General features: G+C 38.0%; 2 protein-coding genes across 8 annotated transcripts in view; one reads left to right on the top strand and one right to left on the bottom strand.

Moving 5' to 3' along the window:
- The first annotated feature begins 2,291 nt into the window (after window positions 1-2,291).
- On the top strand, window positions 2,292-10,473 carry LOC101746754 (uncharacterized). Of its 2 annotated transcripts, none has more exons than XM_004925320.5 (5): window positions 2,292-2,674; window positions 3,023-3,192; window positions 3,444-3,586; window positions 9,289-9,467; window positions 10,057-10,473. In XM_004925320.5, the coding sequence occupies exons 1-5, from the start codon at window positions 2,565-2,567 to the stop codon at window positions 10,451-10,453; spliced, it is 999 nt and encodes a 332-aa protein (XP_004925377.2). In that variant the 5' UTR covers window positions 2,292-2,564; the 3' UTR covers window positions 10,454-10,473. The 2 variants fall into 2 exon arrangements, with proteins under 2 accessions (XP_004925377.2, XP_012545179.2); XM_012689725.4 differs by having other exon boundaries at window positions 2,322-2,674; window positions 3,023-3,171.
- Window positions 10,474-10,978: 505 nt separating this feature from the next.
- Window positions 10,979-21,859, bottom strand: part of LOC101746896 (uncharacterized) — a 29,613-nt gene continuing 18,732 nt past the window's right edge. For 5 of the 6 annotated variants that reach the window (XM_021347453.3, XM_021347454.3, XM_012689748.4 and 2 more), the window contains 5 exons: window positions 21,670-21,800; window positions 21,227-21,330; window positions 20,518-20,613; window positions 19,066-19,182; window positions 10,979-14,919 (listed from right to left, as the gene is read on the bottom strand). In XM_021347453.3, coding sequence (XP_021203128.1) covers window positions 14,843-14,919; window positions 19,066-19,182; window positions 20,518-20,613; window positions 21,227-21,330; window positions 21,670-21,800 — 525 coding nt within the window. In that variant the 3' untranslated portion in view covers window positions 10,979-14,842. The remainder of the gene's footprint in view (window positions 14,920-19,065; window positions 19,183-20,517; window positions 20,614-21,226; window positions 21,331-21,669; window positions 21,801-21,859) is intronic. The other variant, XM_021347455.3, reaches the window with a different exon arrangement.

Here is a 21,859-nt window from a genome sequence, read left to right on the forward strand (position 1 = left end):
TGAAGAGTGTGGCAGCCGTTGCACTGTAAAAACTAAGATTTAGAAAATCTTGTCTCATGATGGGCAGCGGCATTAACGTGGTTGATGTCTATGGGCTCAGGTGACCACTTAACATTAGGCGGACCGTGAGCACAACCAACTATCTTAGCAATAAATAAAAATGCTAAATATCCTTTAGCGGAGACTTTTTGGCGGGAATGTCGGTTGTCGAGTTGTATTTTTTTTTTTTTATTGCTTAGATTGATGGACGAATGAATTGTTTTGTTTCTTTAAGTTTAAAAGTGTAATAATGGTAGTTTAAAACTGTTCTAGTTCTGTTCTATATTTAATTTTCCCGCCACAAGCGAGAACTTCCACCTTAACAATAATTAATGAAAACGCCTATTAAGTCATGTAGTTTGTAAGTTGTGAACAAAATAAGCAAACACTTTTTTTTTCACTGTTTTTTACAGAACCCTATGTGTGCAAGTCTGATTCGCACTTGACCGTTTTTTGGATTTACCTAACTCCTTTTTATTAAATCGGCAAAGTCTAGATTGGGTAAATATCTCATTATTCTGAATTCTGTTAGCCATTATAACAGCTTATAAAGAAATAAATATAAATCTAATTTATAATAATTAAAAATCTGACGGCGAATTTTTCAAGTTGGCAAAACTGTACAAACAACGGAAAGAATTCAGGGGAATTTCCTGCAAGTTATGAATTTCTTTCAATTGAGTTGCCACAGTTAAACTCGTGTTGCTCTCTGTTATATTTATATCCTTAGGGTGGAAAAAATAGAATGTTTGAAATTTTGCTGGTGAGGGTCCAAGGACCCCTTGAGCTTGAGGGCCCCGGTGCACGGCACCACCTAGCCCTTCGATACGAGGGCGGCACTGAAAATTTCGGGAATTAACGAATTTAAAAATGTATTTATTGCTTTTCGAAGTATTCTCCGCGAAATTTGACACGTTTTTCCATACGATGGAACCAATCATTGAAGCAACCATTCCATTCGGAAGTTGGGGTCTCCAAAATGGCCGTTTTGTAGGCGTCCACAGCGTCTTCAGGTGATGAAAATCTCTGTCCACGCAATTTATTCTTTATTTTAGGGAAAGTATAGAAATCATTAGGGCTTAGGTCGGGGCTGTACGACGGATGGTCTAATAATTCTATGTTTTCTTGCTCTAAAAACTCTTTTGTTCTGTGCGCGGTTTGAGAACTCGCATTGTCGTGATGGAGGATGATGCGGCGGTTGCAGTTCTCTTTACGGAGTTCAGAAACGACCTGTGCCGAACAAACGCTGAAAAAACGCGACAAACGTGGCCACCATTTTTTTTGCAACACTCCGTGAACGAACAATTTTTGTTGGCTTTAACTCATTTTCGAACACCCAAACTCGTGAGTGGTTTTTTGTTTCGGGTTCGTACGCGTATATTCAGGATTCGTCACCTGATACAATGTTGTATACAGCATTTGAGGATCCTGCGTGGAATGTTTCGAGAGTTCTGACGCACCAAGTAACGCGAGCCGCTTTTTGCTCTTCACAGAGCGAATGCGGTATCCATCGGGAAAACAACTTTTTTACACCTAATTGTTCATGCAAGATTATTTGTATTTGACTCATCCCAATGTCTAAAGTTGCCTGAATTTCGCGGTATGTCACATGTCGATCTTCCTCAATCAGCTTATGCACAGCATCAACGTTTTCTTGGGTGACTGCAGTTTTTGAACGACCTTAACGGGGATCATCACTGAGCTTGACACGTTTACGTTGAAACTCAGCAAACCAGCGATAAATTGTGGTTTTGGATGGGGCTTCATCACCAAATGCAGAAATCATCCGGTCAACACACTGTTTTTGTGTTAAACCACTTCGAAAGTCATAATAAATCATCGCTCTTGAATTTTCTCGAGTCAATTCCATTTTCTCAACGACTAAACAAGTTTGACAAAACCTCGTGACAAGACCGAGAATCTTTTTTTAAATAAATAAATGGTATTCGATTTTTAAAACCAAGGAGTTTTCAATTAAAAAGATTTTAATATGACAGGAACAGTGGAAATATTCCATTCCCGATACTTTTAGTGCAGCCTAGTAGCTACGCTACTGGACGTAGCTTCTCGGGATCCTCCAAAAAGTCCACTAAATAAGTCCCAAGTAAATGACTACCATTATACTGAAATTATACTTCATCCCATATCATCTCATCTCATTTAAAATCATGCCAGTTGATTAATGTTCCATTTCACTTCTTATTATCATTTTTCATTATATTTTTTTTATAAAAGATTAGGCTGTATGGTATGAGACTTTTACCTTTCCAGTTCGAAAAATAGAAGTACTACTATTACTGTCATAACATAACCCTACAACTTTATTAAAAATATATACTTTAAAATCTTGTAAAATACGATATTTGCGATCGAATATGATATAATACACTTTTAACATTACGCGACTATATTTTGTCCGGGAATACCCAAAGAACAAATTAATAAATACCTATATATCAAAAACTCAGCTAATCAAACCAAATAGACGTCGATTTAATAGATTCTGTAAACAAAGCATTATTTAAATGGAAGACGAAACAGTACAATTTTTAAGACAAACCAATCGTAACCAATTGTTATTACATCGACGTAAACTGAGAGATGAAGAATCCGACAGCCGGCGCTCTAACTTTAGGTACCAAAGAAACTATTATATCATACAACAGATAATTACATGATATAGACCTTAATTTACACTAACCCTGGAAATATACTCCAACTCGCTTGAATGGACTTTCAATAGTTTCTTAAAAAATTAAGCTAGTATTGTGATTGTCACACATCTCTGGTTCCTGTGCCTTTGTCAGTTGCAAAACGTTCCAGTTTAATTTTGCTTGTGTGCCTTTTTTTACTCCTTACACATTGTTACAATAAATTTACCAAGAGAACATTTATCGTCAATTTAAATCAGTGAACAAAACAAAATGATAATAAATCATGTCTGATGTACAGGAAATGATTAAAATTTTATTATTTATTGCAGTATTTCATCCGAAAATATCAAAGATATTGTGAACATATTAAAGACTAAGACATCAATATCGGTGACTGAATTAAGTGCCTTAAAGAACATGCTCAATGATGATAGAAAAACAATGGAACTGGTACTTAGTGTCAACGGTGCTTTGAGAGGTCTGATAAGAGAATTAACAGGTGACAATATAACTTTTAGCTTGGTAAAGCAGAGGCATAGCCAAGGTTTCTTCCACATTGAAATTTCGTCATAGTCCCAATTTAAGTGTCCAAAATGTCTGCCCATACTTCAAGATGAAATGCATTATTCCATCACAGAGGAATAGAGAGCATCTCTAACTTACATTACACATTACCAATAGTAATTATGCTAAAATTATTAATTAAGTCTTAAATATCAATAAAGACAAACTTCACTTCTATGATTTCAGGAAATGATATTGCAAAACAGTGCCAAGCAGCTGGCTGCATCTGCAACCTAGCCCTAGGCGATAGCAGAGCTGGTGTTGCCGTAACTAAATCTGCTGGACCGTACCTTATTGCTGCACTTGACAATCTCACCACTGAACTAGCTGTAAGATGTTGCTGTTTTTGATACATATGGCTATCTAAATTACAAATAACTTACTAAAATCAAACAATGCATTCTGTTAAAGCAGTGATTATCAAACTTATTTTTATTACCGCCCCCTTTGAAAATCAATTATTTTTCAACGCCCCCCATTTTTTATACACCCCTAAAACTTGAAAACCACAATTTCATTAATTTAATTAATAAATGTTATGTTAATTTTAGTAAATGTAGTACCACGTAGTACATATTATGTATTTGTAGATGCTATTATTGTTTCTTCATATTATGTCCGTACATTGCTACAGAGCGTGTATTTACAAAAATGCAAAGTAAAAATGAATTCTTCTCATCAATATGTTTGTTTAAATTCAGAATTACCAAAATAAATTGCTAGTTCACTGTACTATTACTATACTAATTTATTAGAACGAAACTATTTTTGTTGAATATCTTTCTCATTATTATAAGATTCTCATCATAAGATAATTAAAAATTTCTATTTCGACTAGTAAATAATACTACTAACAATAATAACTTATTAAACTACGAATAAGCTAAACCTGGAAGTCGTAGAGGATTTCATTTATCTGGGCTCCGTCGTAGCTATTAATGTATCCTCGGAAGGCGAATCAGTATAGCAAAGAGAGCTATGTCCCAAACGGACCGTGTTTGGGCGGACAGAAACATCTCGAGGAATACCAAAAAGCAGCTCGTCACCTCCCTCGTCTTTTTCATTTTTCTCTACGGCGCAGAGACTTGGACCCTCAAAAAAGCCGACCGCCAACGCATCGACGCGTTTGAGATGTGGTGCTGGAGGAAAATGCTTGGTATTCGTTGGACATAACACAGAACCAACGAATCCATTCTTACCGAGCTCAAGATTCCAATGCGCCTCAGCACTACATGTGCGCGGAGGAGTTTCGACATCTTTGGACATATCGCCAGAAAGAGAGGTGAAAATCTGGAGAAGCTGCTGGTAGCAGGCAAGGTATGCGGGAGAAGGCACAGAGGCAGAAATCCAATGTGCTGGTCGGACCAAATACGTTCCACTCTCAATACCTCAGTCCACGTTGCAATCCACACAGCCGAGGACAGGCAGGAATGGCGCAAGATGATGCAGGAGAAAGTTATTAGAGGAGGCCACAACCTCAGCACTTAGGATTATTGACGCAAGAAGGAAGGAAACGACAAAAAATAAATTAATATCATTTCGTATTATAGATAAATATGGGTAATTTTTCATAGAATTTTAGTTTATAATTTAGAACTGGTTCAAATAAAAACCGCAGCGTTTTTATTATTTGTAATAATTAATATCTATACTAATATTATAAAGAGGAAAGATTTGTTTGTTTGTATTGAATAGGCTCCGAAACTACTGAACCGATTTGAAAAATTCTTTCACTGTTTGGAAGCTTCACTATTCCCGAGTGACATAGGCTATAATCTTTTTTGAAAAAAAGTTAGGTATCCTTACTAAAACTCCAATAATTTAACCCAAGGTATAAAAAAAATTACCTAAAATATTCTTTACGTCGCGTGCCCTACGAGTTTTGCTGAGTTTGCTCGTCGGTCGGGGTGCAGGATCATCTGTGTTTATCGCACCATCTCTTTCGAGGCGGCGTGTGTACTGGCTGGGACGCCGCCTTGGGTCCTGTAGGCGGAGGCGCTCGCCGCTGACTATCATTGACGGGCTAACCTTCGTGCCCGGGGCGTGGCGCGTCCCAGCCCCAGTGTGGTAAGAGCGTGGAGGGCCCAATCTCGGCGGTCCGTGCTGGAGTCATGGTCCAGGCGGCTGGCCGATCCTTCGGCTGGTCGTAGGACCGTCGAGGCGATTCGCCCGGTTCTTGTGAATTGGGTGAATCGTGACAGAGGTCGCTTCACTTTCCGGCTCACGCAGGTACTCACTGGGCATGGTTGCTTCGGTGAGTTCCTGCACCGGATCGGAGCCGAGCCGACGGCAGATTGCCACCATTGTGGTTGCGACTTGGACACGGCAGAGCATACGCTCGTCGCCTGCCCCGCATGGGAGGGGTGGCGGCGTGTCCTCGTCGCAAAAATAGGAAACGACTTGTCGTTGCCGAGTGTTCTGGCATCGATGCTCGGTGACGACGAATCGTGGAAGGCGATGCTCGACTTCTGCGAGTGCACCATCTCGCAAAAGGAGGCGGCGGGGCGCGTGAGAGATGCACAGGCCCGCCGCCATCGAGCGGGGTCCAGGGAGGCGGATCTCGCCCAAGCCCTGGCCCTCTAAGTGTTTCGGGTCTCCCTCACATGTCGGTCTGGGGACCGGCGAAGGGGGGCTAAGAAGACGACGTGCAAGCTGCTCTGCACACGTTTTACGTATGAGCATCCGGGTGATGGAAGGCCGGATATCCTCAACCCACGCTGGTTCTGACCCAGCGGGGTATTCCGTAGGATAGACCATTCTAACCGGCGCCATCTAGGCGGGCTTCGGACAGCCTGCCGACCGAGAGGGCTGGTGGTCGTGGTGCCGACGACCGCCAGTCCGGCGTCCCGAGGGGGAGGGTGATTGATGGGAGAGATGTGCTCCGTACTAAACGCTTCACTTTCCCCCCTTTGCCTTTTCATGAGCTCTGTCTCATGCGAGGTTTGGATGCTGGTTGTTGAGCGACAGGAGGTCTTAGTCGGTTCGACTCCGACATGCCCCGCCCTCCATCTCCAGTGAAGGGCGGAAGTCCGGCGATTTCCTCCTGACAAAAAAAAAACGTGTGGCACTCGGGAACTGCGGAAAAGCTATTGCATAGCATTTTTTATCAACTTATGACATTATAATTAGACAATGATAATTTAATATTAAAACAATAATAAAACAAGACGACGCTATATTAAACCTTAATAAAGGCAAAACCTTAACTGTCCCCTTCACACTCATAAGCTAAGCCGCGCGAGAGAGAGATTGGCAGATTTTCATGATGCGCATGCAGTTTGACATTACGCCACGCGCTTACTTACAAACACTACACAAGCGCAACGTCTGAATGTGTTGAACGCGAACTACACGGTAGGCAGAGTGAGGGGTGTTAGGTTTTTTTCGTTACGGAATTTCATGATTCGGTCGCCGCGCTCAAGGCTCGCGATCAAAGCTATGCAATAGCTTAAAAATGTATGAACTTGTAATTGAAGGGTATGGAAATGCTCAGACGAGAGAAACAAAACTTTTATTAATATTATTTATTAAGAAATTACTGGTTTTTACTGTTATACATTTTCTCTGAGACCATAGTGTTATGACGCTACTCTTCATAGACCTTTTTTGTATACTAGTGTTGTGCTACAGCTCACACTTCTTAATAGGGATGTACCCACTAACAGTAATAAAATCTCTTTGGCTATACTATTTGTATCTGGCTGGTTTTGGTATCATTAAAAGTTTAAATTCGAAAGAAGATAATTCCAAATTAAAATTAGGAAGATGTGTGATTTTTATTTATTTTTCATACTGTCTAGATGAGTGAATCTAATTAAGATATTCGATACATTTTAAAATTTTACTACAAAAAAGGTAAAAAAGCAACGCAAGCCGTGAAAAAAATTTGCGATGTTTATGGACCTAGTGCAGTGTCTGTGAGAGTAGCACAAATTTGGCTTAAGCGTTTTCAATCCGGAAATTTTGATGTCAAAAATGCACGTCGCTCTGGTCGCCCTATTACGGATAAAATCGATGCAATTTTTGAAAAAGTGGGGCAAGATCGGCATATCAGTAGTTACGACGTAACTGTTCTTCAGTTTGTGAACTCAGGGAATTGACCACAAAATAGTTATGGCGCATTTGAAAAAAACTGAGTACACAAAAAAGCTCACTGAAAGAAACGTAATGAACCGTGTACTCATTTGTGATTCTTTATTACGACGTAATGAAACCGAACCATTTTTGAAGAAGCTGATAAACTGGTGATGAAAAGTGGATCACGTACGACAAGAACGTACGAGAAAGGTTGTGGTCAAAGGCCGGTCAGGCTTCACAGACTAGCGAAGCCCGGGTTAACTCGCAACAAGTTGATGCTGTGTGTGTGGTGGGATTGGAAGGGCATTATACATAATGAGCTGTTACCACCAAGAAGGACCATCGATTCTGAACTGCGAACAACTGATGAGATTAAATCTCTTGCTTTGTTGGCAGGCATTAATCAACAGAAGGGGTGTGGTTTTTCATCATGATAATGCTCCTCACACAACTTTAGACACTCAGCAAAAATTAAGAGAGCTTGGCTGGGAGGTGTTAATGCATCCGCCGTATAGTCCTGACCTTGCACCTTCAGATTTCTACCTGTTACGGTCTCTTCAGAATTCTTTAGGCAGTGTCAAATTAACATCACGAGAGGACTGCCAAAACCAATTGTCGCGGTATTTTGATCAGAAGCCCCAAAATTTCTATAGCAATGGGATCATGTCCCTACCTACAAGATGGCAAAAAGTTATCGAACAAAATGGTACCGACATACTTTAGTTAAATGTGAATAAACTATACTATAAATGTTGTGAATTTTCTTAAAAAATGCGAAGAAACTTTTTCCCCGACCTATTATTATATAGAAATAAAATAGTAAACAATGCTTGCAATAAGTGAGCTGTTTAGGCTTACTATACTATTTGACATTGGACGGTAATGGGTAAATTGTAAAAAATAATAATCTAAGACAAGTTTTTGAACAATAATTATATACGCATTTCCATTTTATATAAAAATTATGAATCTTACATCAGTAATTTCTTATAAAATGCTAGGAAAATGCTGTAAAATGCCCTTATGTTAAAAACAAGATAGAAAGTAAAGAAAACCTCAATTTCTTTTAATTTACGTATGTGTAATATTTTAAAACTGCATGGTAGTTTTTTTTCTAATGTTTAAAATAAATTCTGGTGCAATGTAATTAAGGTAAAATTGCTCTAATTTTTTAACTATCATCGATCATGTTCCGCAGAAACTTGTTACAGCTTGATTGCGTAGGGTGTGTGGGCTATCCTACGAAATCTATGTTAATTATTTTAATTTTTTATAACATCATACAGGGTAGAAATATAAACTAATTATTCGTTATTGTGTAGTAGGTGAGTTTTAATTTTAGTGAAATTTAAAATACTATAATGTAAATGAAATTACAAATTTTACAGCGCCCCCCTAACCCACATCAACGCCCCCCATTTTTTCCTGGGCCCCTTAACGCCCCCCTCTAGGCTTCCAACGCCCCCAGGGGGGCGTTATCGCCCACTTTGAGAAAGACTGTGTTAAAGGAACAAGCCGCAAGCAAATTAAATAAAACTGTTATCAAATTAATAGATAATATAGAATATGACAAAAAATAAAACATTTGAAATCAAAATTTAATAAATGTAAGGAGGCCTGGTGTTAGCTCATTTCCAGCTCTCAAGGCTTTCTCTGGGGAAAAAGTGATTCCATAGAGAATTTACAAAGATTTTTCTTTTTTTTTCCTACCTGATCATTGGTAGTCTAATGGGCTATTCTAATATTGTGCGGACTGGCCATCTACTGGGTTCTGGAATAGATGGATATTCCTTAAGACAACATGGCTTCCTCTAAATAAAGTACAGAAATATCTTCACACAACAACTTATCTTTGACTGTGGTATTTCATATGCCTATGACCATTACTACTACTGATCAGTTTAATGGTTTACATGCTTAAAAAAATAACACCAACAAATAATGATAATTTCAGGTAACTTGTGCCTGGACAATAGGTAACCTGGCAGGATCTGGCCCCAGAGCGTGTGATCTACTTGTGTCTCAAGGTGCAGTTTCCAAGCTAGCTGGATTACTGTCCCACAGTACTCAGGACGTGCGAGATGCTGGGCTAGAAGCACTAGTGCACTTTGTATACACAGTTGAGGATTTAAAGTAAGAACAAAATTGAATTGATTTTTTAATTACTACTATTTAGTCCATGACCGAATACCAATCATAATCACTCACACCTCAAGATTAATTTCATATGTTACGTTGTTATTTTTGTTTTGTTATTGATATTATTAAAAATTATTAACAATGTCCAAGAATAAGAAATTTATAACACTAAAGTTTGTTAATATTTACCATACAAAAAAAAAACAGTTTACACACAAACCATAAAATGATATGAACTATTCGTCTATATCTTTGACTATTTATATACAAATATTTATGAAGCCTAGTATTATATTATGTATAGTATGATTCATTTACAGTAGACAGAGACGGGATTTAAATAATTAAAAGTAGTTTCAAAACTATAAAATAATGCTTGAAGAGCAAGTCAGATTAAAAATTCTCTTAAGTCAAGTAATATTATATTGTCATTAGTTGTTTAAATGTATCTAAATTATTAAGTTTGAATGTATTGCAATTAGTGCAAATTACATTGTAAGATACAATTATAAACATACATAGATATAGTCAAACTAATATAAGTATGATAAAATATCCTAAAAATAATAATTTCTCATTTCAGATCAGATCATCTAGACAGAATAGTAGTAGCGGTACAAAAATTAGATTTATCAGAACAAACTTCACAGATATTGTTCTATCTATCTTGCCAAGAAGACTTCACAGCTTCACTGTTGGCAGAAGAATATATTTTAAAAATCATAAATATTGTAGTGGAAAAGATAGAACACAGTCTGAATAAAGAAAATGAACAATTTATATTTTTAACAAGAACATTAGCGAATATGTGCGATAAGAGTGTGTATACACTGATTTTAAATATGTTAATGGAAAGAAATTTGTGTTGCCAGATGAAAAAAATGTTACAGTGTGAACACGCAGAGATAATTTTGTGGTTATTGGGTAATATGTTTAATATTTGTGGTGAGCACCTTTTCTTCATGGAGCTCTTGAGGTAGCTAATAAAAGATAAGGTCGCTGTTTTGTTTTCGTTAATTTAATCCTTTCGCTACTATCGATGACTATACTCACTTGCCACAAAATGCCGCCTGTACGTTGGGTGATGTGTGCTGTGTGGTGTGGAATACCCGCTTTGGGCTAACAGCAAACCGGTAGGTAAAAAAAGTTGATGTGCGCAAATTCACACATCTTTTTTTTTAAATTGCTTAGATGGGCGGACGAGCTCACGGCCCACTTCATGTTAAGTGGTTACCGGAGCCCATAGACGACTACAACGTTAATGCGCCACCCACCTTGAGATATAAGTTCTAAAGTCTCAGTATAGTTACAACGGCTGCCCCACCCTTGAAACCGAAACGCATTACTGCTTCACGGCAGAAATAGGCAGGGTGGTGGTACCTACCCATGCGGACTCATTCTTCGGTAGTTATAAATTAACAGACAACCCCTTCAAACGTTCAAGACTCGTGGAGCGCTAGTAACGTAATAGCTGTAACACCAAAAACTTCCAAATAAAACAAAACTACTTCGCTATAAATATATTTCCATCGTGTCGAATAATCATGACGTCTCAATATTAATCACAATAATTACTATTTGATTATAATATAAGGAATAAGGACTACAAAATTGGCATATTCTGGTAGATAAAGACCGTTACGATACGAATCACGTTAGCCCAAAAAACTACATTAAAATTTGATAAAATCAAATAAAGCTTATCTTCATTTATAATACCTACACCAGTCATATGTTAAACGATATCATAAAATACAAATTTGTATTTTTTTAGCCAAAAACCCGTGTAATATAAAATTGATGAAACAGATCAACTCTCCGATTCTGAATACAAACAAAGTATTTTTCATTCCTCTCCAAAATTTTAAATAGGACTATTTCTTCTCACAATTTGAAGAGTATTTATGTCAAAGGCAAGCTGTATCCACTCTAACGCACATGAATAGAGCGAGAGTGACGAATAATGTTTTTCTTAGCATCACTGCACTGTACGCTTTTATTTATGGCGAGTAAGGTCAAGGACAGACAGCCCGGCTCGAAGTGCATCGACCCGCTTTTTTCTTTTCAGACAGGCCGGATTGTATTCGCTTAGAATTATTTGGCCGAAGCGGAGCCGCCAACTATTTCACATATGGAAGAGGTCTGAAAGCGACAATTGGAGCCGGTCAGCTCCTCTTCCCACACAACGCCTTCAAGCATTCATAAAGACAAAGAAGGTGCACATGCGAAAATAAACTTTACTACAATTACTCAAAACTCATCTTCCAATGTGATAAAAATCTGCTCTCCTCTCCGAGCTGGTCTGTGCGGACGGACCCTAGAAGTAAGGAGCACCATCTCAATGTTTTAAAAAGTGTCCGCAGAAAGGGGGCCAAATAAGGTGGTGCCATAGTAGCAAGTGGAAAGATTAAAAAAATAGCGCCATAAACCACCCCAGTTCACTTCAATCCAGCACCCTTCACTCTGTTTAAAACTGCTATATTCATATCATTCCCACTTCCTACAGTATTGTTCTTTCGGTGAGTCTTTCAACAACAACTTGCTGTTTACAGGTGGATACTTTTTCTACTTGTACCTTAAACAAGATGGCGCTCCTTACCCTCCATAGTTGTATTGAATGATATATTCACTTAAGTAATATTAAAATAGGCTGTATGCATGACAAGCTGTAAAAACTAAATCAACACAACATTTGTACTCGAGCTAAATATATCGTTTTAACATATAACTATCTAACAATTTACAAAAAAAATTAGAGTGGCAGTTATTAATGTTATAAAAATTGGAATATAATATCTTATATAGAAATATTAAATGCTTTGACGGAACAAAATATATATATTTTTATGATGGTGTCATTGACTTTACCAATTACATTTTGCCGCTAAATTACATAAAATGTAGCGCATCTTCTTACACTCAAGTCAAGATTAAAAGAAGAAAAAAAATCATAGTCTTTAATTACGCTCGACGCGAGCATTAGTATGACGCTCATGGGCCACTGTCCCGATATTTCTAGGTTGACATAATACTTGACTTTGATTTTAACATTGTCAGGGAAAGTGGCACCAGGCTCTACGACAGTTTTAATTAAGCAAAAACACTAAGTCAAATCACAACTGTTCGATTGCAGAGGTACTACGTGTGTTTATCACACTTATATTATAGTAGGACAAAGGCAGAATGTACAAGAAACCCTTAGTTTAAAGAAAAACATAGTATACGTCAAAATCATCTGCAAATCTAAGAAATAATTTGAACAAACTTAACAAAAAATATATTAGAAAGTGTAAATAAATTTTAATTTTGTGTCGTAAACTTTTAACAGATTACAAGTCGAACCAGATGGTATTTTTTGTAAAGCTTTATCACACCGATGGTACTGAAAAAAGAAATAAATTATTAATCTTGAAAACAAAATGGCAGACGTTTTCGCTGAGTATTAGAAATCATATTGCTCAATTATGTAGGTACAAAAAATGCATTTTTACGCTTTGCGATAAAATAATAACGCATTCAGTTAAAATCACAAAACCCTAATAAAATAAAGTGTTAATCTCTTTTTATAATCATTCATATACCTAATACTTCTCATATCACATTTTGTCAGAAGCGTTTTAAAACGATAACATGATGGTGTCGTTTTTATTTTTATTTTACGAGAACGAAGGAGACGGAAATATTTTTTTTAAATTGACATTATTTTATTCGAATAATCGATTCCGGATGACTTCCTCACACACAACGATTTCTCTTCATCATAATTTTACAAACCAATATTAAATATGCAGGTAAAATAGGCAGCGAATCAAAGCTGTGAGGAGGTACATATTTTTAGTAGGTATTTATTTTTTGTGAATTCAATTCAATACAGCGCGCAATGAAAAGAGTAAAGAGTAAAAAGTTGAGTTTTCACACTAACACTGCACCGATCTTAAAAAATCATTGTCCGATGATTTTATACTGAGCCAAAAAAGCAATTGGTTCACCCAGCTAACAGTTTATCTTCAAAATCACAAAGTCGATTGAAATGAATTCGCACAGGGTAGGTAGGTAATTTAAATCGTAAAATTAAGCACGTGGTTTATAATATTAAGTACCGGAATTACTATTAATAATATGTACTTATTACTCTTCTAAGAATAAATGCTTAAGTAGGTATTGGTTTTGACTTCGTGTCAGAAATACAATCATGGTACAAAAAGAAAAACAGTACGTTTAATTAAACACATCCCACAATATATTTGGATTGGTGAATTGTTCTTTACTGATGATTATTCATTTTTGAATAACTTAGTAGAATATATCTAAGTAGATAATATAGCGGCTGCTTCATTCACTCAAGTGCCCATGCTTATAATATTACGTTCCTTTGTATTGTGATTATACTCAGACGTTTATACCTGTTTTGCTATTCTGTATGTAACGCACCTCTTTACAAAATTAATGATTAAAACGATTATAGTTAGAGATCAAAGCGTTGTGTGTGAAGAAGTCAACAATAATTATATAAAACTGTATTGATAAAATCCAACTACGAATTTCTAAAGCATTGTACTATGTAGAAAGTGATCGAATACTTTCGATGAAGTAGAATAGTTTTCACAGACATATAAAAATGTTATTATCAAAATTTGTGAAATTTCCTCTCTCAATCACCAAAATAAATCATTTGTTTAATGTTACCATCACATTAACTTCTTTGTACATTTACAAGGTATTCGAAGTGCCTTGTATCTTACAAATATTAAGATTATAGTAAGATTAAGAGATATAAGTAGGGCACACATACTATAAATGGTAGGTTTGAACTGACTTAAAGATCAAATGCCGAATAACCTAAGCAATTGAGAAAGGTTTCAACTAAACAGCATCTGGATGTAGACAAAGCCTCCTCCTTAAAAAATTCTGGCTACGTTTGCTAGGTCGAAAAACAGTCAAGCAACAAATATCGCATGAAAAAAGTAAAAAGGTTTTCGGTAACTAATATGAAACACCACAGATGATTTATTTATTGATTGAGAATAACAAATTAATATTATTTACAGTTATAAAGTTATAAAGTTCACACTGACAATCACGGTCAGGAATTTCACATTGACTGAACAGAAATTTGTATTGGTATTACTTTTATGTGCATAATTTAGGTTTCATGTTCAGAGCATACCAAATGGCGTCATTTTTTTTTATGACAGTATTCAAATGTCAACGCCAAACTGACATCGCGGTGAAAACTATCCATGATAATTAATTGTTTTGTTTTGTTTTATTAACTATTCTTGTTCACCGTGCGTATTACCAGCCGCGATAGATGTTACAGGCCTCGTAATTATAACTTGGAGCGGTCAGCGCGTGGTCGCGTGCGGCAGTTACGTGTGGTCGGCGCCATGCTTGCGATGATTCGGTCGACGGCCGCGAGACTTCGACTCGGGCTGATCCGTGTTCACTGGAACAAGCAACCAGTGCAACTAATTATACAATTTAATAATAACTCTCAGCTGTAACGTTCGGTGGCGGCGGGAAAACCCTGCAACAATACCACAATATATAAATACTTAAATATATACATTGTATAGTTAAATAAAGTCACAGAATTACGTAGTATTTCGTCAACCCTCTATTGAGGCACGCGTCTATCCTCCTCCTCGCGTCGTTTTCCTCAGTACTGAGGGTCGTGACTCCCCGCTGCATCAACCTATCTTGTACGATCATCCTCCATATGCTGCGATCCTTGGCCCCGTGGAGGGCATCGTGGAGCTTGATGTCCAGACAAGACCGAACTTGGTCCGATCATCTCGTGGAACTGCGTCCTCTGGGTCATTTGCCCTCTATCCTGCCCGTCACCATCAGCTGTTCAAGATTGTGACCCTCCTTTCGAGCAATGTGTCCGAAAAACCCCAATACCTACTCTACGAATGCATATTGTGGAGAGTCTCGTTTTAATATTAAGCTCCTTCATTATTAACACATTGGTGCGAAAGGCAGTCCACAGAATCTGCAGCAATTTCATCCAGCACCACATTTCGAAGCGCCTATGCGGTCTCTGTCACCCTTTTTCAGTTTCCTGGTCTCCGCTCCGTAGCTGAATATGGAGAAAACCAGCGAATTCATCAACCTGAGTATTGTTTTCCGCGAGTTTTTTTTTATTGCTTAGATGGGTGGACGTGCTCACAGCCCACCTGGTGTTAAGTGGTTACTGAAGCCCATAGACATCTACAACGTAAATGCGCCACCCACCTTGAGATAGAAGTTCTAAGATCTCAGTATAGTTTCAACGGCTGCCCCACCCTTCAAACCGAAACGCATTACTGCTTCACGGCAGAAATAGACAGGGTGGTGGTACCTCCCCGCGCGGACTCACAAGAGGTCCACAATAATGTTTCGGTTTCTCCGTATCTTATGCAGTTGAGACGTTGTATTTTTGGCCATCCCTATACGGCTCCTTATCTCTTTTTCACATGACCCTGAGTTATTAATATTAGCCCCTAGCTTAATAAAGTCGGTCACAATTTCACGCATCTATACCACTAAACATTTTTCTAATCATATCAACTTTTAGAAATATTAAGATTTCAAGCAAACATTTTTTCGTATGTCCGTGATTTAAAATTTTAACTTATTTATTAATAAATGTAATTAATGTATATATTTATTTCTATTAATCACAGATTTTCTCGATTACATACATACAAATTTACAAACAATAATCATCCAAAACTCATGCTAATTAATTTTAATGATAAAAGTTTTAATCGCGCAATGTAATAAAAATTAAACATAGAAATACAAATATCGTCATTAAAATTTAACCATTGAAATTTAAATTTAAAAAGGTTTTTTTATCAAATTTAAAATTAACGAATTCATTTATATAAAAACGAATTCGTAATTTAAGTAGAACTTCTAGAATTATTATGCGGCTGCAGTATTTAGCTTATTGTAACTAATGTGCTCGGAGGGACAAGTATGCTATGATAGTCGTCGTGGCCTGAAAGATAAGACGCCTTTTATTTTTTTTTGGTATCGATGGGGAATCCTAGTCTTTACGGATACCCTGCCGACGGGGGTCGGACCGGGTTATGTCGGACTCCGCGCCTCCGTTGGAAGAAAGAGGAAGAAGTCGCGAACCGAGGTCCACGACCTCCTCCTCACGACTTCAAGATAAGACGCCTGGTGTATTTGTATCGAGCGATGCAACGATGTTCGGATCCCGCCGGCAAGTACCAATTTTTCTTTCAACGTACATAACAAAATATGTTCATAAATGACTTCCACGTTGAAGGAATAACATCGTGTATAAAAATCAAACCGGCAAAATTATAATTTTCGTAATTACTTAATTATCAAAAAAGGTACCACCACCTTGACTATTTTTGCCGTTAGGCAGTCATGCGTTTTGTCTTGAAGGTCGGTGATGCCGTTCTACTGTAAAATCTGAAACTTAGAACTGATGTCTCAAACTGGGTGGTGGTTGTTCTCCCATTGGTACTAGTATCAGACCAATCAGGTAAGATGGTCAAACACACTTTCGGAGGAGTACAGGTTGGAATGCGGGATGAGGCAGGGGGGCTTAACCTCACCGGCGCTTTTCAACCTGTATATTAATGAGTTGATCGAGGCACTCGGTGAGGCACGTGTCGGCTGCTCGATTGATGGTCACTGTGTGAACAGCATCAGTTACGCTGACGACATGGTGCTGTTGAGCCCATCGATCGGTGCTCTCCGGCGGTTGTTGTCCATCTGTGAGAGGTACGCGGAATCTCACGGGCTCCGCTATAATGTTAAAAAAAGTGAACTGCTCGTCTTTAAGGCAGCAAAGACAAAACCGAGTTATGTGCCACCAGTGACGCTCGGAGGTACTCCACTGAAGAGGGTTACTGAGTTCAAATACCTTGGCCATATTGTAACTGAGCACCTTAAAGATGATGCAGATATTGAAAGGGAACGGAGAGCGTTGGCTGTCCGCTGCAGTATGCTGGCCCGCAGGTTATACCGTTGTACCGCACAGGTTAAGGTAACCTTGTCAAGGCGTTTTGCCAGTCCTTATATACCTGTACCCTGTGGGTTCGATATGCGCGGCGGGCATACAATGCTCTCAGAGCGCAATATAATAATGCTTTCGGGATGTTGTTGGGGCTCCCGCGGTACTGTAGCGCATCAGGTATGTTTGCGGATGCTCACGTGGATGATTTTTCATCAATCATCCGCAAACGAACGGCCTCACTGATGCGTGGGGTTCGTGCGAGTACTAATAATATCCTGATGGTTATAGGTAATAAACCCGAATGTGCTGTTTTGAGACACTGGGTTCATATACATACCCATATACCAGGTGCCTCAAAGCAGCGCAGATTTATGAATTAAATGTTTAAATGTTTTAATTGCTAATTTTAATTTTAATTTTAATTTTACTAACATAGTTCTAAGTATTATTCAACTTACAACATATGGACTTAAGAGGGTCTGAATTAAATGAATTTTATTTTATTTTTTTTATTTTTATTTTATTTTTTTACGTTGTCGATGTCTACGGGCTCTAGTATTCACATAACACCAGGTGGGCCGTGAGCGCGTCCACCCATCTAAGTAATAAAAACAAAAACATTTACAAAAGTCATCATTCTGACCAAAGGGGTCTCTAGCCATTACTCTAGAGCCCCATAGTAAGCGCGCGGTAAAAATGGATTATATACAAATATAACAGGTTCATTAAACGTTTTTTTTTTTTTTATATTTGAGAGATTATTGGTGCCCGGAGGCCTTTTCGGTTTCACCAGGACAGGTGGGGGAGCAAAGGCTCAGCCAGTAGGGGTGGGGTTTGCTAACAGTTGTCCGAGCACCTCCGAACGAGACCTAACAACTCAAAAGTAGCTGCTTCGTGAATGAATCTACTACTGGATTGGAATCGCGACACGCTAAGAACATCCGGCGAGAAACTCAACGGGCTGATGTTTAAGTTAGCTTGCACGTCGACCTCTTTGTCGAGTTCGACGAGTACGGTTACCAGGGTCCATAAGCTTGCTCCTAGTATTAGAGCTAAAGGCGTCTAATGCAAGGGTTATTGGAGCTGATGGATCCATAAGGACGTGTCTAGGGCTCATTGAAAGTCCTGAGGCTGGCACCCCTTCGCACTGCCCTGTTCACACCCTGCACCATAGACGACCCTAATTCTGACCAAAGCCGCTTTCACGATGAAGGGGCACACAATAACCGTTAATTGGATTCCAACACCCTTATTACATAGTTGAGACATTGTTAGTACAAAAGCTTATTGACCGACACTGATAGCACCTGATTTTGCCCAGACCAGTCATCTGTTGTGGCTGTGTGTGTGTAATAAAACTTTGGGTTCGAATCTACTCATTCCAAGATTCCTTGACCTTATGAACATATTCCTTGTTCACAAAACAAGGACAAAATAGACGGTCCTCGAGATAGTCACACGAAAAACATCCTTATCCCCAATTAATGCCCGTTAATTGTTATTGAACTTGAACAGCAAAACAAACCATTTTTCAACGCGTTAAATCACTTCGGTTATTCACAAGAAGGTTAGTTAGAACATTTAAGGAAAACTAAATGGAATCCTCACCGTTTCCGTGGGGTATGTATTTCGAGACAACAATTTTCAATTGCGGATGTTTCGCGTTAACATCTTTATTACAATCACCGATTTTCGGGAGACATTCGGTTGTATTTAAACGGCATTCTGAAATTTAAATTCGCTCAATAAAATGTCGGTAAAATGGATCGATTATCTTAAGAAATATATTCAGTAGAATTGAGAGACTCCCTTCTTTGTTCAACTCGGGCTAAAACACAAATCTATACGGGTTAAATATGATAATTCCAACTTCTTCCGATGTTTTACTTTTGAAATAACTTGTCGCAGTTAGAATGACAATGACTTTTCAAGAATTTTCAAAATGTTTTGCACACCTAAATGTGATGATGACTTCAAAAAGCATGCTGAATACAGAATGAAGAACTCACTACGCTAAAGACGCTTATATGAAACTGTCTGTGTGCATTTTTATGCTTATGTACGTTTTTTTAACTAAAAATAATTGGATTGACTCCACAGTGCAGTATTAATCCTCACTTCTTGGAAATAGAAGACCACAGCCCCACAAAATCGGAATGATAAATTTACTCTATCGCATTGTGAGTCTTGCATTTTGACGAATAGCACGAGAATAAAATATAATAGGTATGTTGTAGTAGATATCCGTTTTGAGCTTGAGTTTTGATATCTATCTATTTTCTCATAATAACATGTTTATTGCCACAGCCGTAGCCGAGCTTACGGTCCATTAAACTAAGTGACTGCTGTCCCATCCCACGCACTTCTGCCTTCTGTAGGACATTGTGTATATATAGAATTGAATACCCACCTTAACAGAAACTGTACAGGAGCTAACATTAATTAATAATTATAGAAAGTGTGCATCACTATACAGTCGTTATACAATGAAATGTCAAACAAAGGTAATACCCGTTCTCACACATCCATCAAGTGTAGATAATGTGATAAATGATTTCAATGCGATCTAAGACAGGCGAGTTTCCTTGTGGATAAGTGAATGGATGCCGTAGCTCATAAAAATAAACATTGTCAGAGACAACCAAACCGCTTCCGCCATCTTGGACTCTTGTCTAACCTCGCTTAAAGGCCGGCCGTAGCACGCGGGAAACGCGAATGCGTAATTAATTAATGATTACGACGATTTAATATCACGATTATGTATAGCAAATTTGATAACGAAAAATAATGAGACTAACGGGAGATTTAAAGAATGCTTATTGAGACATCATAGCGTGCCCTATGACATCAAGATCATTACGATTGGTCATTTGGCTAATTTGTGCGATAAATACATAGTGTCCTTGAACTATCAAAGACAAGATAAACATCTGCACTCGTATCAACTTGAACTAATGAATCTGATAGATCAATTCTAATGACTTGCGCACTACAGTTGTCATAGTCACAACTAGAGCAGATACAACGAGTTCAATATCTACTTAAAAAAGTTTATACTACCTGTCTCTTCGGGAGTTCTGGGGGAGATGTTCTCGGCGTTCGGTTGTGTCTTCTTGCTCTTCTGTTCGTAGCCATTCGCTCTCGGCCGTGTATGATCTGTAAACAACCATAGATTAAATACGATCACGAAAACAATATTCTCAGGAGTTTTTGGCGGGAACGCGAGGAGCAAAGTTGTGTGAATTCCTTTCCACTTGAAAAAATGAAACTACTACTACAATATTTTCATGATGTAAATTGACAAATGACGCTATGATGATGGGTACTAAGCAAGCCGACGATCCTTTACCTCTAACTCAGAACCAGCTTTACTAATTCTTATACAAACGGTTCATTACTTAATAAATGATAATTATAAAAAAATACATAATAAGTCAATTGAAAAGTACTTTCGTATTTTAAATACAAGTTAAAGATATTTTTATCATACTAGTTTATAAACAGACATACTTATCTAAAAGCTATGACAAGGAGTTTTAACAGTCCTCTATTACTGTCAACCTAACCAAATTAATTTTGAAGAGAGTGAAAGAAATGAAAATCTGACGGTTCAGGGTAAAGGTATATGGGTGGATGAGTGGATGCAAATAAGCTCTCAAGATTTTGAATAATGTTATAATGATGAGAAGCCAATCTGACTTTCAGCTAGCAGAATTTATCTTCAATAATATACAATTATTCACTTTAAACGTACTATAGTAATACTAACTATTGGCATAGACGGTGGAGCGATGTATTCCCTGCCCAGACAACTCTGGTAACGTCAGAGGTCGTCGGGTGCTTCTGCCGCGAGCACCAATCAAATTGAAGTCTCTGAAAATAGGGGTTTTATGTTTTACGCGTCCGTGGCCACACGAATGAGACGCCTCTTGTATACCTAGTAATTGATATAATTATGCCAGGATTTAAATACCATAGCAGATAAAATAGTTTTGAATTTGCAATGACGCAAGATTTACCAATTTCTCTCTTGAATCAACTACTTCTCCTTATTAAACAGTTGTGGCTGCGTTTATACTCGTACAATCAATCCAGACTTCGAACTCACGGCTCAAGGTTGGCGACAGCATTCACGTTATCTATGAGCTTCGGTACCATATTGACCACGAAATACAAAACAAGATCTATCTAGAAGCGAAAAAATCAACTCACTCTCTCATCGGTTCCCTCCAGAACTCAGGATTGTGCACAGGAGGGAAGTGATAGTTGTTCTGGTAACCGAAGCCTGGCTCCAGACCGCTTACTCGGATGCTGGCCTGCAGAGAGTTCTTCATGCAATGCAGCTGTTGAAGAAAACAATAACATTGAAAAAAAGTTTCTACGAAATAAAAACATGACCATT

This window comes from Bombyx mori, chromosome 8, assembly GCF_030269925.1.
Source record: "Bombyx mori chromosome 8, ASM3026992v2".
Lineage (NCBI taxonomy): Eukaryota > Metazoa > Arthropoda > Insecta > Lepidoptera > Bombycidae > Bombyx > Bombyx mori.